General features: G+C 40.3%; 1 protein-coding gene across 1 annotated transcript; it reads right to left on the bottom strand.

The window, feature by feature from the left end:
• Nucleotides 1-8970: 8970 nt before the first annotated feature.
• On the bottom strand, nucleotides 8971-16827 carry LOC120573353 (profilin-2-like). The gene is made up of 4 exons (XM_039823046.1): nucleotides 16670-16827; nucleotides 16279-16421; nucleotides 9913-10096; nucleotides 8971-9072 (listed from the first exon to the last, which is right to left on the bottom strand). The coding sequence occupies exons 2-4, from the start codon at nucleotides 16417-16419 to the stop codon at nucleotides 8975-8977; spliced, it is 423 nt and encodes a 140-aa protein (XP_039678980.1). The 5' UTR covers nucleotides 16420-16421; nucleotides 16670-16827; the 3' UTR covers nucleotides 8971-8974.
• Between the last annotated feature and the right edge of the window lie 673 nt (nucleotides 16828-17500).

Here is a 17500-nt window from a genome sequence, read left to right as displayed (position 1 = left end):
TCTTTTATATAGACCTTAGTGGTCCCTAATACTGTATCTGAAGTCTCTTTTATATGAGGCCTTAGTGGTCCTCTAATACTGTATCTGAAGTCTCTTTTATATATAGGCCTTAGTGGTCCCTAATACTGTATCTGAAGTCTCTTTTATATAGGCCTTAGTGGTCCCCTAATACTGTATCTGAAGTCTCTTTTATATAGACCTTAGTGGTCCCCTAATACTGTATCTGAACTCTCTTTTATATAGACCTTAGTGGTCCCCTAATACTGTGTCTGAAGTCTATTTTATATAGGCCTTAGTGGTCCCCTAATACTGTATCTGAAGTCTCTTTTATATAGACCTTAGTGGTCCCTTAATACTGTATCTGAAGTCTCTTTTATATATGGCCTATGAGTGGTCCCCTAATACTGTATCTGAAGTCTCTTTTATATAGACCTTAGTGGTCCCCTAATACTGTATCTGAAGTCTCTTTTTTATATGACCTTAGTGGTCCCCTAATACTGTATCTGAACTCTCTTTTATATAGACCTTAGTGGTCCCCTAATACTGTATCTGAAGTCTCTTTTATATAGACCTTAGTGGTCCCCTAATACTGTATCTGGAGTCTCTTTTATATAGACCTTAGTGGTCCCCTAATACTGTATCTGAAGTCTCTTTTATATACCTTAGTGGTCCCCTAATACTGTATCTGAAGTCTCTTTTATATAGACCTTAGTGGTCCCCTAATACTGTATCTGAAGTCTCTTTTATATAGACCTTAGTGGTCCCCTAATACTGTATCTGAAGTCTCTTTTATATAGACCTTAGTGGTCCCCTAATACTGTATCTGAAGTCTCTTTTATATAGACCTTAGTGGTCCCCTAATACTGGATCTATTTATTTATGCCATTCTTAGTTTCCAGTGTGGCCCTTGAAGGATATACTTGAAGGAGCAGCCCCCTTTAGAGGTAGAATTAATGCTGCGCCATTTTATTAATGAGGAGAAGCTGATTACTTTGGAACAGCTCAAAGACCGAATTTCAAGTTTTCAGTATGGATATGGAAATGTAAAAAACAAACCAAGTGTCATAATTAGAGATGCACCGATAGAACGGCCGGTGACCGTGATTGGCCGGTGCTCGGCCATGACCGGCGAGCTGCGCGAGATTAACTCTGGGTAATTGAAACAGGAGTTTGTGCGTTCTCAGGGCCACCGCACTTCGAAGAAGGCATGCGGCAGCGGGCGTACGACACGGGGTACGGCACGACAGGCACTGCGCTCTTTCTCCTTTCTCTCAACTTTCGCCGTGTGTGGTAGCCGTTCGTGATTATGAGCGTGTCTGTTCTCCCACAGGTAGGAACCTGGTGAGTTAACCTGCAACATGTCAGCTGTTTGGACATTACTCAGCGTGTGTGTGTGTGTGTGTGTGTGTGTGTGTGTGTGTGTGTGTGTGTGTGTGTGTGTGTGTGTGTGTGTTTGTGTGTGTGTGTGTGTTTGGACATTCTTCAGCGTGTGTGTGTGTGTGTGTGTGTGTGTGTGATGTGTGTGTGTGTGTGTGTGTGTGTGTGTTTGGACATTCTTCAGCGTGTGTGTGTGTGTGTGTGTGTGTGTGTGTGTGTGTGTGTTTGGACATTCTTCAGCGTGTGTGTGTGTGTGTGTGTGTGTGTGTGTGTCTATGTGTGTGTGTGTGTGTGTGTGTGTGTGTGTGTGTGTGTGTGTGTGTGTCTCTATGTGTGTGTGTGTGTGTGTGTGTGTGTGTGTGTGTGTCTCTATGTGTGTGTGTGTGTGTGTGTGTGTGTGTGTGTGTGTGTGTGTGTGTGTGTGTGTGTGTGTTTGGACATTCTTCAGCGTGTGTGTGTGTGTGTGTGTGTGTGTGTGTGTGTGTGTGTGTGTGTGTGTTTGGACATTCTTCAGCTGTTGTGTGTGTGTGTGTGTGTGTGTGTGTGTGTGTGTGTGTGTGTGTGTGTGTGTGTGTGTATGGTCAGAAGATAACAAGTTAACAATATGCAACACCTGCAAGGAGACAGCAGGGCGTGGAGGGACCACACCAAGAACCAGAATCACATCTCTTTAGTGTGGTACTGGATGTGAGAAGAAGGAAATGGTTCTAACGTTGCTCTTTAGATGTGTGTGGATGTCCCACACCAGGAGTCATTTATATAGTTGTATTTTATAGTGATCCATTATCTGGTCAACACATGTTTTATTAAAGAAAAGATAGAAAATACATATTTGCGTGTGCTGTAAAGTGGTTAACTCAAAGAAAATTGGAAATTGTAATCGGTGCAGCTCTAGCCATAATGAACTTGAGGTCCAATGAGAATGCAGTTAAACAGACGGCATCTCAAATGTGGGGCCTTTTACTGGTCTTGCACTTTTTATTAGGAGGTCTTGTAGACAGAAACAGTCAACATTGGCATTTATTTATTCTACTTAGGGAAATGTGCAGCATCATCTTTGCACCAGTTGTTACAAATGGGCTTGCTGTATACCTAAAAGAACTGATAAAAGAGCACCATACTCTCTTCAGACTGCTTTATGACAAAAATCTGTCTAAACTTTGGTGCATGCGATTTGAAGCCAAGCACAATCCATTTAAAAGTCTAGCACATGCAGTTTGTAACTTTAAACGTGTCAAAGACATTGGCTTTCAAACATCAGATTCAACAGATGTGTCACTATAAGCATTGTGATAATATATCTAAGAAAATAGAAGTGACCAATGCCTATCTTGTTAGTGTAGAGTCACTGAAAGAAGCTGATGTTTTGTTAGAAAACCTGAGGTTAACCCTTGAAACTGACCTTTCTTTGACCAGTACCATATGTGTGTCTCACTGTGTCGATGTGTATGGCCAGGCTTATAGAACTGGTTATGTTCACGACACTGTAAATGGTCGCAACTTTCCAATTGTTTAACGTTGAAAGCACTGACATGAAGACATTACTGACATTACAATCAACCTACCGAATATCAACAGACTCGCAGCATTAAATCAGGTGACTGAGAGGTAAAGCTGTATGTATTTTATATTCTGGCCACTTGGTGGCAGCGTAGCAAGCTGAAAACATCTTTCATTAGGTTCATGTGGCGCTGCACAGAGCTGACTTAGGCCGGTTACACACTGTTGTGGGTGTGTGTTAATGTGTGGTGCGTGGCGTGGCTCTTTTTTATGTCTTTACACAACAAAGGTGTTGTTCATTTTTATGTGTTATGATGTTGATGTGATTGTGTTTTGTGTGTATGTTATTGTATTGTTATTGTGTGTGTTATGTGGTATTGATGTGTGGTATTTGTTATTATTGTTTGTATTATTGTGTTTTGTTATGTATTGATGTATTGATGTGATGATTGATTGATGATATTGATGATGATGTTATGTGTATTGTTATTATTATTATTGTGTTGTAATGTGTATGATGTATATAATTGTATTATTGATGTTATGTATTGATGTTTTGTTTATTGTTGATGATGATGTGTGATGTTGTGTATTATTGATGTATTATGTATTATTATATGTTGTTTATGTGTTATGTGATTATGATTTTTTTTATGTGTGATATGATGATTTTTTTGATTATTATGTGATATATGATTGTATTGATTGATGTGTGATTTATTTGATGTATTTTTGTTTATATTATTGTATGTTTTTTTTTTTTGTGTATTTGATTGTGTTTTATTATTATTTTTTGTTTTTTTTTTTGTTGTTGTGTTTATTTTATTGTGTATTTTTTTTTTTTGTTATGTGTGTTATTATTATTGGTATTGTTATTAGTGTGTTCTGTGTCTATGTGTGTGTGTGTCTATGTGTGTGTCTATGTATTTTGTTTGTGTTGTGTTGTTTATCTATGTGTGTCTATGTGTGTCTATGTGTGTGTGTGTCTATGTGTGTGTCTATGTGTGTCTATGTGTGTTATTGTGTGTCTATGTGTGTGTGTTCTATGTGTGTGTCTATGTGTGTGTGTGTCTATGTGTGTGTGTGTGTGTGTCTGTGTCTATGTGTCTGTGTCTATGTGTGTGTGTGTGTGTGTGTGTGTCTGTGTCTATGTTCTGTGTCTATGTGTGTGTGTGTGTGTGTGTGTGTGTGTGTGTGTGTCTATGTGTGTGTCTATGTGTGTCTATGTGTGTGTGTGTCTATGTGTGTGTCTATGTGTGTGTCTATGTGTGTGTGTGTGTTCTATGTGTGTGTGTGTGTGTCTATGTGTGTGTCTATGTGTGTGTGTGTGTGTGTCTGTGTCTATGTGTGTGTGTGTCTATGTGTGTGTCTATGTGTGTGTGTGTGTGTGTCTGTGTCTATGTGTGTGTGTGTCTGTCTCAGGTTGCAGGAAAAGATGCAGAGTGTCGGAATCAGCCTAGAAAGTTGTAATCGGTGCAGCTCTAGCCATAATGAACTTGAGGTCCAATGAGAATGCAGTTAAACAGATGGCGTGTGTGTGGGTCTCTCTGTGTGTGTGTCTCTGTGTGTGTGTGTGTGTGTGTCTATTTGACCTGTGGAGCAGTAACTGTCACTACTAGTAGTATTTCATTAATTTAATTATTTTTTTTACATTTATTTATCCAGGTAAGTCGATTGAGAAGAACTTCTCATTTGCAACAATGACCGGTTACATTCACACAGTTCCACATTCATACTGGAAGCTGCCCAGTACCACCACAGTCTGATCTGACCACATTCATACTGGAAGCTGCCCAGTACAACCACAGTCTGATCTGACCACATTCATACTGGAAGCTGCCCAGTACAACCACAGTCTGATCTGACCACATTCATACCTGGAAGCTGCCCAGTACCACCACAGTCTGACCTGATCACATTCATACTGGAAGCTGCCCAGTACCATCACAGTCTGATCTGATCACATTCATACTGGAAGCTGCCCAGTACAACCACAGTCTGATCTGATCACATTCATACTGGAAGCTGCCCAGTACCACCACAGTCTGATCTGATCACATTCATACTGGAAGCTGCCCAGTACAACCACAAGTCTGATCTGACCACATTCATACCGGAAGCTGCCCAATTACCACCACAGTCTGATCTGACCACATTCATACCTGGAAGCTGCCCAGTACCACCACAGTCTGATCTGATCACATCATACCTGGAAGCTGCCCAGTACCACCACAGTCTGATCTGACCACATTCATACTGGAAGCTGCCCAGTACAACCACAGCTCACATTCTACTGAACGCCCAGTACCACCACAGTCTTTGTCACATTCTCTGAGCTGCGTACCACCACAGTCTGATCTGACCACATTCACGGCCCGTACCACCACAGTCTGATCTGATCACATTCATACTGGAAGCTGCCCAGTACCACCACAGTCTGATCTGATCACATTCATACTGGAAGCTGCCCAGTACCACCACAGTCTGATCTGATCACATTCATACCTGGAAGCTGCCCAGTACCACCACAGACTGATCTGCTGGCCACTGAGCAGCTCCACTGGAGCGGTTGGAGGTTAAGGGCCTTGCTCAAGGGCACCTCAGTGGTGGTAATGAGGGAGGGACAAGCTCTGCTCTTTCACTTTCCCCACCCACATTTTATCCTGTTGGTCTGGGGATTATATAAGATTATACGATCGCATAATCATTTTTTTTTTGGGGCGGGCCACCCACACCCCACAAAAAAAAAACAACCTCCACCAACAAAAAAAAACAGGCCCCTTCGTTTTTTTTTTTTTTTTTTTTTTTTTTTTTTTTTTAGAATAAGAAGAGGGGGGGACCCCCCCCCCCCCCCCCCCCGCGGGGCCCCCCCCCCCCCCCCCCCCCCCTATCTTGGTTTCTTTTTTTTTTTTTTTTTTTTTTTTTTTTTTTTTTTTTTTTTTTTTGTCCTTTCTTTTTTTTTTTTAAAGCCCCCCCCCCCTTTGCCCCTCTCGTTCTTACATTGTGTTTGCTATTCTTTAAAAAAACGGAGCGGTTATGGTATGATACTTCTAGTTTTGATTGAATTGAAGTATCTCCCCAGACACTAATGAGGTCTAACACCTCCCTCTCCCTCCATCTTGCTCCATCACTGGTCTCCATTCTGTAGTCTAGTGTAGTTTTTAATGTTACAATCAGTGTCTACAGGGGCTAACTCCCACAGGCGCATAATTGTGATAAATGTCGATGTAGATTGACGTAAAAGTCGCATTAAATTCTCCTTGGTTGTTCACACTGCGGCCGCGTTGAAAACCATCAGACCTGGGTCTGATTCAGGACCACATATGGAGGTGGTCTACATCTGATTTGAGTGTTCACACTATTGCTGAAGAAGTCTGACCTGGTCACTTGACCCCCCAAAAAATCTGATTTGGGCCACTTTTGCCTGCACTCTGAACGTAGCTTTAGTAAAACTGCAAAAAGCAGGTTTGGCAAAAAAGTGTTTTATACTAAAATATATTAGAAAATTACTTTTGATAGGCTACTTAAAGTACAGTAAATATCAGATACTTACAGACTATTACTCAAGTTATAATCCAACAGGTCACGGGTAAGATACTTTTACTTTTACTCTAGTAAAAAATACTTTAGCACTTACAAGTACTTAATACAAGACTTGATGGTAGTAGTTATATTTGTAACACCTGTTCTCTGCTCTCTCCGTTGGCTCTCGGTGCATTTTAGAATCTATTTTAAAATTTTAATGTTTGTTTTTAAGGTCATTAATGGCCTGACCTTAGCGTACCTTTTTGAGATTTTAACTGTTCGTAAAAACAACCGGTCATTGCTCCAATCAATGTTGTCCCGAGCTCGAGGTACAAACACTGGGGCGATCGCGCTTTTGCAGTTGCCCCCCTGACCCCCGCACTATAACAGACGCAGCTTGTTTTAAATATAAACTTAAAAGCTTATTTTGTTCTTGTATTCTATCTTATTATTATTTCATGTATATGGTATCGTAGTATTTTATGTATATTCTGTGCTGTGTGACTGATATTTTGCTGCTGTATCAATAAATATCTATCTATCTATTCATTGAAAATGGTTTTTAATACATAGTTACGTTGTGTAGTGATTTTTTGACATGATATCTCCCTAGAGCAGGGATCTCAAACTCGTGGCCCGCGGGCCAATTGCTGCCCGCGGGATGATAGCTTGTGGCCCCCGCCTTAATATGAAAGTTTAATGTTAGTGCGGCCCACGAGTTTGATACGTATGGTACTTTACAGTGTTGTGTGCGGAGCTGAACGAACCCACCAATCACGGTGGGGTATATGGCTCTCGGGGGCGGGACATCGGCCGGGCTTGATGCAAGCAGAGAAACATTCCTCAATGAGTGAAAGTTACAGAAGCGTTGCCATGGAGAGGTTTCTTCTGTGCCTGGCTGGCTGCCTCGTTTCTATTGGGCACACGCGCTGCGTTCACAACACTTCACTTATTTTAAGTTGCTGCCCAGGACATTATACGTATATATATATATATGTATATAAATGTATATACATATATATAGCTCTCGTTATATATATATATCGAGAGCTATATAAATGTATATAAATATATATAGCTCTCGTTATATATAACGAGGGCTATATAAATGTATATACATTTATATAGCTCTCGTTATATATATATACTGAGAGCTATATAAATGTATATACATATATATAGCTCTCGTTATATATACAGTATATATATATAACGAGAGCTATATAAATGTATATACATATATATAGCTCTCGTTATATATATATATATATAACCGAGGGGTTAAATTGGGCCGGGGCTCTCCGGGGTTCATACATACACATACACGTCAATGGCACTTAGAGAGTTAATATGAGGTCTCTCTCTCTGACAAAGTAAATCAAAGTGATGCGTACGCGGTGGGATAAAAGAATATAAATAATAAAAATAAAGAGGAATTTGAGAAGATTGGAATTTTTTTAACAAAGCTTTTCTTGTGGAAAACCTGATGCGGCCCGGCCTCACCCAGACTCTGCCTCCAGCGGCCCCCAGGTAAATTGAGTTTGAGACCCCTGCCCTAGAGAGATAGTAGGCTACTGAATAAAGGCACCAGTACTGGACTCCAGGTCCAGGTGGTATTGGTATCTGTTACAATTTAAAACACTTTGAATAAACTTGAATTGAAATTAAGTAATATTCTTAGTAACTTTAGCTTCTACAAAGTCATTTTCTGGTAAGATAGAAGTATTGCTTTCAAGTACAAGACTGCATACTAGTACATAAATACGGTCCATTCAGTAGTAATACTCATAATATTACAGTATAACTAAAAGATTAAACCAGACGTCCTCACAAAGCTGAAGGTCCCCACTACGTAGGTTAAAACAGCAGTCGGTCCTCACACACACACACACACACAGAGTATACAGAGAACGAACATGTGATATTGTAATAAACCTTTATTAATGTTGTTGACAAGGGACAGGGCGAGCTGATTGGACCGTTGGCCCGACTCTCTCTCTCCACTGTACACAAAAATAAAAATGTAACACTGGCTCCTCGCGGTCCGGTTTAAATCACACACGCTCGCCACTCACTCGTTACACGAAAACAACTCTCAACACGTTTAATTTCCCTGATGGCAGACTCTAAAGCACTCGTGTGTCAAACTCAAATCCGGCCCTAGTGACCCTACATTTTAGTCACTTTTATCAAAAAAAAAATGTTTACGCCTATTTGCTATTTTTCTATTCAACAATTTTTTGGCATTATATTTGACATTTTTGTCGTCCAAACTGTTAAGAGAGAAGACCATGTGAGACGTGCAGTAACACAGCCGGACATATTTGACTTTCTCGATGAAATAAAATCGATAGACTAAACTACACACGTCAGGCCTGAGGTGGGATTCTCATTCTCCAGTTTGGCCGTAAAGGGAAACTGAGTTTGACACTCCAGCAAAAAGAAATAAATCTAGATAATGAAATGGGCTCCAAACAGCGACAGGCAGGGGGTGGGGGTCGTCTGGTTTGGAGGAAGGCTGGAGGGGTGGGGGGTCGTCTGGTTTGGAGGAAGGCTGGAGGGGGGGGGGGTCTCAGTAGCCGGCGTCTCGCAGGTATTTAACGATGGGGAACACCCGGGTGGACACCTGGTTACCGGCAGTGCCGTCTTTACCTTTAGCTATGACCATAGCTGTGGAGACAGACAGACAGACAGACAGAGAGAGACATAGACAGACAGAGAGAGAGAAAGAGAGAGAGGGGTGAGACAGACAGAGAGACAGACAGAGACAGAGGGGTGAGACAGGACAGTCAAACGTTAATTAAATTCAAACAAGATACACAACAGAGACATTCAAACTCTTAAATCTGACTTCTCCCAGAATTTCTCCCTCTCCTCCCTTGTCTCTCTACCTGTCTCCCTCTCCCCTTGTCTCTCTACCTGTCTCCCTCTCCCCCTGTCTGTCTACCTGTCTCCCTCTCCCCTGTCTGTCTACCTGTCTCCCTCTCCCCCAGTCTCTCTACCTGTCTCCCTCTCCCCTGTCTGTCTACCTGTCTCCCTCTCCCCAGTCTGTCTACCTGTCTCCCTCTCCCCAGTCTGTCTACCTGTCTCCCTCTCCCCTGTCTGTCTACCTGTCTCCCCTCTCCCCCGTCTGTCTACCTGTCTCTCTCTCCTCCCTTGTCTCTCTACCTGTCTCCCTCTCCCCCCAGTCTGTCTGCCTGTCTCTCTCTCCCCCCAGTCTGTCTACCTGTCTCCCTCTCCCCCCAGTCTGTCTACCTGTCTCCCTCTCCTCCCTTGTCTCTCTACCTGTCTCCCTCTCCCCCTGTCTGTCTACCTGTCTCCCTCTCCCCCCAGTCTGTCTACCTGTCTCCCTCTCCCCCCCGTCTGTCTACCTGTCTCCCTCTCCTCCCTTGTCTCTCTACCTGTCTCCCTCTCCCCCCAGTCTGTCTACCTGTCTCCCTCTCCCCCCAGTCTGTCTACCTGTCTCTCTCTCCTCCCTTGTCTCTCTACCTGTCTCTCCACCTGTCTCACCTGTCTTGGCCTTGCCGACGCAGATATTGAAGCCTCCGTGGTTCTTCGAGGCCTTCAGGTGCATGCAGTAGCTGCTGGGATTTTCAGAGTCGTCTGTGAGCAGCATGCACTTCATTTCCCCTATAGACGGACCGCACTCGCGCAGGGCACTGGAGTTACCGGCCAGCTTCTTTATCTGGTCCGCCTGAGAGACAGACAGGCAGGGAGACAGGGAGAGAAAAATTATTGAAATATTTCAAGAAAAAAACAGTTGTAATATGTCAAAAAGCCCAGTAAAGTAGAGTTGAACATTTTAGAAAAAATCAGTCGTATTATTTCAAGAATAAAAGTGGAGTAAAGTTGAGCTACATGAATATTTATGTATAATATAATACTTTTACTGGCTTGAGGTCTTGAATGCAGCAAGTCTGTATTAGTACTTTTACTGCATTCATATTTTTATTTTAATAAACAGATGTTGTAGTAAGTTATCATTTCTTCATTCATTTCATCTTCAACATCAACTTGGCTAACGTTAGCCTCGCAGCTGCCTGCGAAACCCAAAATAAAATCCTGGTCAGACATTGTGTTAAAGATAAGAGACGATGACACTTACATTTTTTTTATTATTATTTAAATATTTAAAATTAAAAAATTGTAAAAAAATTTTTTAATTAAATTAAAAAACAGTCCAGTTGAAAGTCACCTTCACTGTGGACAGTAAGTCGAAACACTTTCAGTCTACTGGAAAATTCTCAGACCCAGAACAAGTTGCATTTTGGGCAATTTGAGTAATTGCAAGACACTGCAGGTGAATAGGGATAAAAAAAATTAATTTCTAGATATCAACCTGAAACTTCCCAAGTTGATTACTTACATTAAGACAAAAATAATTTGTATTACAAGTTTTCTGAAAGTTTAAATATGCATATGAGCCATTCTCTTATTAAATATGCGCTAATTTGCATATATTTCCAGAACAGAAAAGTGAACGCTGGATAAAGCCGGGTATACATATTAGAGTCAAAGGTTTTAGATGTTACATTTATAGACAGTCGAGCCTATCTTTCAGTTTTGGAGCAACAGGTATGAGAATTATTTAAAACTTTACCCGAGAACATGCCTGTCTGGAAAGAAAAATAATTTTTTCACACTCAAGAAGTTGTGCGTTTCCCTTCAATTCATTATTCAAAGAACAGCTTGGATGCATTTATCCTGTCAAAAGGTGTAATGCATAATTATAAAGCTTGTCAGTAATTTATGTAATTTATTAATGATTTGTTAGAAAAATTCAATCATGAAATGAATGTGTTTTGTGAAAGCAACATGTTAAAAAATGTGAATATATATATATATATATATATATATCACATTTTTTAACATGTTGAGTAATTATATGTATATATATATATCTGTTTTGTGATGCTTGAGTCTGGAATACAGGATTTTATATCCTGCACCAGAAAAATATTCAATAAATTTCAGTTAATTTTTTAACCCTATTCACACCTGCAGTGTCTAGTGTCTTAATTAGCATATTATGCTAATTACTTAAATTACCAAAATTGCAACTTTTAGCAACAAAGCTTAATTTCATCCACTAGGCCAGTGTTTCTCAAATGGGGGTATGTGTCCCCCTAGGGGTACTCTGGAGGACTGCAGGGGTAGGGTATGTGAAAGTTTAGCAAAATGCTAATTTAAAAATATGTCATGCATAATTCCTAAAATAATCATACTATAACAATGAATGAATTAAGGGGTGGATTCTAAACATTTGAAATGTAGCATTGAAATGTGCTTTTTGTTAAAAAAAAGGCTGTTGTTTAGAGAATCTATGGCTGCCATCGCTATATTGTACCTCTTTATAAAGACTTTTTATTCTACCAAAAATCTTTTGCGCTGGTCAGGGGGTACTTGGCTGCACTAGGCCAATAATGCGATGATGATGAAAAAAAATATATATATATATATTGTGCAGTGTTAGTCTAGACCCAAATGAGAAAAGCAGCCTGGAGAATTAATGTTTTGAACATTGCTGCAAAATGTTGAGAGTTTCTGTTCATCCTAAAGTCCTTAAACATGTATTCGTAAAAATATTATTATTATGAATTATACTGACTTCCTGTCAGGCAAAAAAAGTAGAAAAAAAAAATTAAAAATATGTAATATGTTTCTGAACCTTCTTCACCAAACGTTCTTAAGAACTAATTTGTTGTTAAACCCCACTTACACCGTTTTCACAAAGATTCTGACATTTCAATCATAAAAGTTAATGGTGATGTGCAGCAGATTTTCTAAACTGTGTCTCGTTTCATCTTGAAAGGTTTTGACTTTCATCTCGACTTCGCGGTAGGCATGGCCCGGTTACCGGCTTCAAGTCACGGTTTCGAAACCATTCACATTTCCCGTCATAGCGATCCTAAGATATGAGTATGAGCTGTTTTAAATCAGTCTTCAAGCAGAGAAACTGCAGTCTAGAAACCAGTCTCCCTGCCAGTGTGCAGTGTGTTACAAAATAAAATTACATTTAGAGCTGTAATTGCAATACCGTAATACCGTGAAACTGTGATATTTTTACTGCAGGTTATCACACCGGCCTAGTAGGCGAAGAACACAGACACGTTTTGAAAATTGATGTAAAAAACTGCACATTTAACCCACATGTTGTACTCAGGTAACTTGTTTTTAAAGCTTCTATATCAGAAATATATAGAAGTTAGTTTTTTTCAACCAAATTGCCCAAAAATATCATTGATGGTGCCATAAAACGCTCTTCCAAGGTCAAATTAATGATCAGTTCACTACTTTTTATACAACTTTGGGTGTGATATTTAATTTTGTAGCTTTTAAATCTTTTTTTAAATGGTCTCAACACAGCATCCTGGTTTAACTTTGACAGTCTGTGATTATCCATCAACATGCGTTTCTGTAATCTTAACTTTCACTTTCTCAACTAATTCATAATTTCAGATATTTTTTAAAACAAAAAAATGTATAAACTAATAATCATATAAATGAGGATTATTGACCATGAGTTGCATGGTACCTTGCACATTTATGTATATTATGTATCTTTAGGGCATACTGTTTCTGCCTTCCCTGCTCTACCTGTAAAGCACTGTTGTTCGTTTACTTGACATTTATATATATATATATATATATATATATATATATATATATATATATATATAAGAATGCTGCCTGGGAGTTTGATCTCTTGAATCCTGTGTCAGCAACATTTAATGAGGAAGTCAAATCATATGCTGCATAACAGATTAGTTTGAATAAAGACATTTCTAACATGAATTTGGTGTTTTACAGCTTAAAGCAGAATGCAGGAAATGAAGGAAACATTTCAAAATAAAATGCCCACATAAACCTACCAGAATAAAACTACTGGAGTAGATTTTAAAACACAGTGCTTTTAGTCTGAACTGAGCTACAGGAGGAAAAACAAGAAGAAGAAGAATGTGAGGACAAGTTAGGACACGACACACACACACACACACACACACACACACAGCTACAAAACCACTTCCTGAAACCACCCAGCCAATCAAATTAAAGGCCTTCAGGTAGACTGTGGTTGTGTGTGTGTGTGTGACAGAAACAAGAAGTGAGAAGACGCGCCTCTACTTCCTGTATTATCTGGCGCTCTGTGTCGACCCCGTGGCCTTATAAGGTAGTCAAAGCGGCGCTCAGAAAGCCACAGAAACAGAACACACAAACGTACCGGAAACGACGCTCGGAAAAATACTTTTCTCACATTATAAAAAACCAGCCGCTACTTCTCTGGAAACACGTCGACAGAATCCGCACAGATAACTTAAAGAAAGATTTAATCTAAAGTCAGCTTCATGGTGAATTAAATATAACTCCCACGCTGCAGAAGATGTCCACCAGTCAGACTTGTTTTAACTCGCCTCAACACACGCCTTCTGCAGAAATATGTTGAAATATTTCAACATCTTTAACTCTAAATGTCTGTCTCTGACCCACAGCCTTAAATCTACATCTTACAGCCACATTCTTGTACTTTTTGCAGCCTTAAATCTACATCTTAAACCCACATTCTTGTACTTTTTTATCCCTATTTTCAACCTTTTTGTCTGCGTTTGAGGCCCTGTATTCGACTTGTTCTTCCTCGTTGCTTCTAATCTGAATTTGTTTCGCCCCAATTACTTATTATATTAAAGATTTGACCTCTTTTTAAAGCTGCAATGAAACTGAGTTGTTAGTTTGTCTGACAGCAGCCATGTTTCAGCTGAAAGTTCACAACAATCATCCTAATCTTAGAGAAGTGTTTGAAGTCTTAATGTGTCTAAAACATGACGTTAAAGGATTAAAATGCATGTTTTCTTTTGCTAAACATTTCTGCAGAAAAGACACCAATCTTTTGCACAAAACAGAAAACTGAATAAAGATCACTTAGCACGCCCTTTTCTCTCACACCTTGTGTGTCTCTTTCTGGAAGTTTTGTGTCTTTCCTTTTCTCTGAGACATGTTTTAACTCGACCCCAAAAAAACCCCCAAAGACCCAGAGAGTCAGTTATTGAACTTCTCTGCCTCTGATCTACAGAAAAAGATGAAGTGAAATTATTGTTTTTATGAACATTTCTGCAGCAAAGACATGAAATCTTTTGCACAAAAAGTAGAAAAGTGACCATAAATCAATCATTAAGTCATGTTTCTGTCACCACTCTGCACAAATATTCCTCTCAGACGCGTCTTAACTCGACTCTGCAGGAATGCGTTTCTATGGTTGGAGTCGAGAGGACTGAAGATAATTTAACATTTCTGACTCTGAGCTCCAGAAAGCTGTCTATAAAAGTATATTCATATTTAAAATGTGTTGAGTCAGAGGACAGAAGATGATATAAGTTAAGTTTTTGTTAATGTAATAATAATAATTTATAATTTATTAATCCCACAAAGGGAAATTACAATGTTTTTCACTCACTATTACACACATATTACACACAGGCCTGAATTACACACACACTCGCTCAGTACCTCTACATGCACTAATGGAGAGAGATGTCAGAGTGGCGGGGGAGCTGCACATGGAAAGGTGCCCCGAGCAATTGGGGGTTCAGTGCCTTGCTCAAGAGCACCTGGGCAGTGGCCAAGAGGTGAGTTGAGTTATGACTAGTGGTTATGACTAGCATGCAGACGTGTTTTAACTCGACTCAGCAGGAATGTATTGAAACGGTTCAACGTGTCAAAGAGTCTTTTAAAAAATAGCCTAAAAAAATCGTTAAAGTTTAAGTACAAAAATTATTAAAATACAAGTTTCAATCAATGTGAAAGTATCTCGATTATCAGGCTGCAGAGAAAGTCGCTCGCAGTGTGTGTGCACGTGTGCTAGTGTGTGTGTGTGTGTCTGTGTGTGTGTGTGTGTGTGTGTGTGTGTGTCTGTCTGTGTGTGTGTGTGTGTTTGTGAGGACCGGCTTCTGTTTGAACATATGTAGTGGGGACCTTTGAGCTTTGTGAGGACGTCTAATTTAGTCTTTTAGTTATACTGTAATATTATGAGTATTACTGCTACTCTGTGAGTTTTTAAAGTAAAGTAAAGCTCTTCTTCCTGTTGCTGCTCCACCCCCCCACCCCCCCCCCCCACCCATCTGACGGAGCGGGAACCAGCCGAGCGACAAACTGAACACGCCCAAACAAGAGAAGAAGAGGAAGGCTGCTGCAGCTTGGTGCAACACTGCAGAAAACTAATCTGATAACAACTAGCTTACACTCTTCTAAAGTCTTGAAACAAGTCTCAGAGAGACAGACAGGCAGACAGACTGACAGAGAGAGACAGACAGACAGACAGAGGGAGAGACAGACAGACAGAAAGAGAGACAGACAGACAGAGAGAGAGACAGAGAGACAGACAGAGAGACACACACACACAGACAGACAGACAGAGAGACAGGCAGACAGGCAGACAGGCAGACAGACAGACAGGCAGAATGACAGAGAGTGTGAAGAAGGAAGTGTCTCACCCTGAAACTTGAATAACTTTAACATCTTCCTGCAGACTTTTCTTACAGCGTGACAACCAAACATGTGATCCAAAACACACACACACACAGTCATGTTGTACAGAGTTTCCCTGCCTCAAGCTGTGTGTGTGTGTGTTCTTGTTTAACTATACTCGTGGGGTCCAAAAACCGGGGAATACAGTATACTTGTGGGGTCCCGACAGCTTTGTGGGGCCAAAATGCTGGACCCCACAAGTTTAAAGGGCTGTTTGAGGGTTAAGACTTGGTTGGTGTGTGTGTGTGTGTGTGTGTGTGTGTGTTTGTGTCTGTGTGTGTGTGTGTGTGTGTGTGTGTGTGTGTGTGTGTGTGTGTGTGTGTGTGTGTGTGTGTGTGTGTGTGTGTGTGTGTGTACCGTCAGGGAGCTGAGGCCCGGTGAGCTGGCCCAGATGCTCTCTGCTCCGGCTGCTAACCCGCAGATCGCGGCGTCCTCGATGGTTTTATTCCCGCTGGAGTCAGGACCTGTCAGGGAGTCTACGTACGCCTGCCACGACATGACTGTCAACACACACACACACACACAAATACACACACACACACACACAAATACACACACACACACACAAATACACACACACACACAAGAAGTAGGAAGTCAAACCAAACCTCATTTACATTTTGTGTAATTTTTAGCTGCACAACTCACAGAGGAGAAATCAGTGTCTGTGTGTGTGTGTGTGTGTGTGTGTGTGTGTGTGTGTGTGTGTGTGTGTGTCTGTGTGTGTGTGTGTGTGTGTGTATCTCACCTGTGCAGGTGCTGTCTCAGGTTGCAGGAAGAGAAGCAGAGTGAAATGCAGAAAGAAGGAAGAGAAGCTGTCTTTTATACGTCCGGCCACTCCCTCGCTGCACACAGGCTGCTACTTCCTCTCTCTCTCTCTCTCTCTCTCTCTCTCTGTCTCTCTCTCTCTCTCTCTCTCTCTCTCTCTCTCTCTCTGTCTCTCTGTCTCTCTCTCTCTGTCTCTCTCTCTCTCTTCTCTCTGTCTCTGTCTCTCTTATATTTATTTCATTATATATTTTATATATATTTATTTATTATTGTTATATTTTATGTTGTGTTGTTTTGTATGTTAGTGTTATATATAGTATTTTTATATATATGTTTTTTTATTATTATGTGTCTTATTATGTATATGTGTGTATGTATCTATGTATTTTGTATATGTATCTATATGTATGTATATTATATATATGTATGTTTATATGTATCTATGCTTGTGTATATGTATCTATATGTATATATGTGTGTATATATGTCTCTATCTATATATGTGTATCTCTCTATCTATCTGTTTTATATCTATATCTCTTCTATATATCTATATTATTATGCTTATTTATATATATATATATCTCTGTCCTCTCTCTCTCTCTCTCTCTCTCTGTCTCTCTCTCTCTCTCTCTCTCTCTCTCTCTCTCTCTCTCTCTCTCTCTCTCTCTCTCTCTCTGTCTCTCTCTCTCTCTCTCTCTCCTCTCTGCTCTCTCTCTCTCTCTCTCTCTCTCTCTCTCTCTCTCTCTCTTTTCTCTCTCTTTTTTTCTCTTCTTTTTCTTTTTTTTTGTTCTTTTGTCTTCTTATTTTG

Source organism: Perca fluviatilis, chromosome 14 (genome assembly GCF_010015445.1).
Source record: "Perca fluviatilis chromosome 14, GENO_Pfluv_1.0, whole genome shotgun sequence".
Lineage (NCBI taxonomy): Eukaryota > Metazoa > Chordata > Actinopteri > Perciformes > Percidae > Perca > Perca fluviatilis.
This window is presented reverse-complemented; position numbering and strand designations above follow the sequence as displayed.

Bases quoted from the DNA above. Each gene is read 5' to 3' on its own strand.
- LOC120573353 (XM_039823046.1), bottom strand. From the start codon at position 16,419: ATGTCGTGGCAGGCGTACGTAGACTCCCTGACAGGTCCTGACTCCAGC. The intron at 10,097-16,278 runs GTACACACACAC...TCTGTCTCTCAG, and splicing joins CGGGCCTCAGCTCCCTGACG to GCGGACCAGATAAAGAAGCT. The intron at 9,073-9,912 runs GTGAGACAGGTG...CTGTCTCCACAG, and splicing joins CGTCGGCAAGGCCAAGACAG to CTATGGTCATAGCTAAAGGT.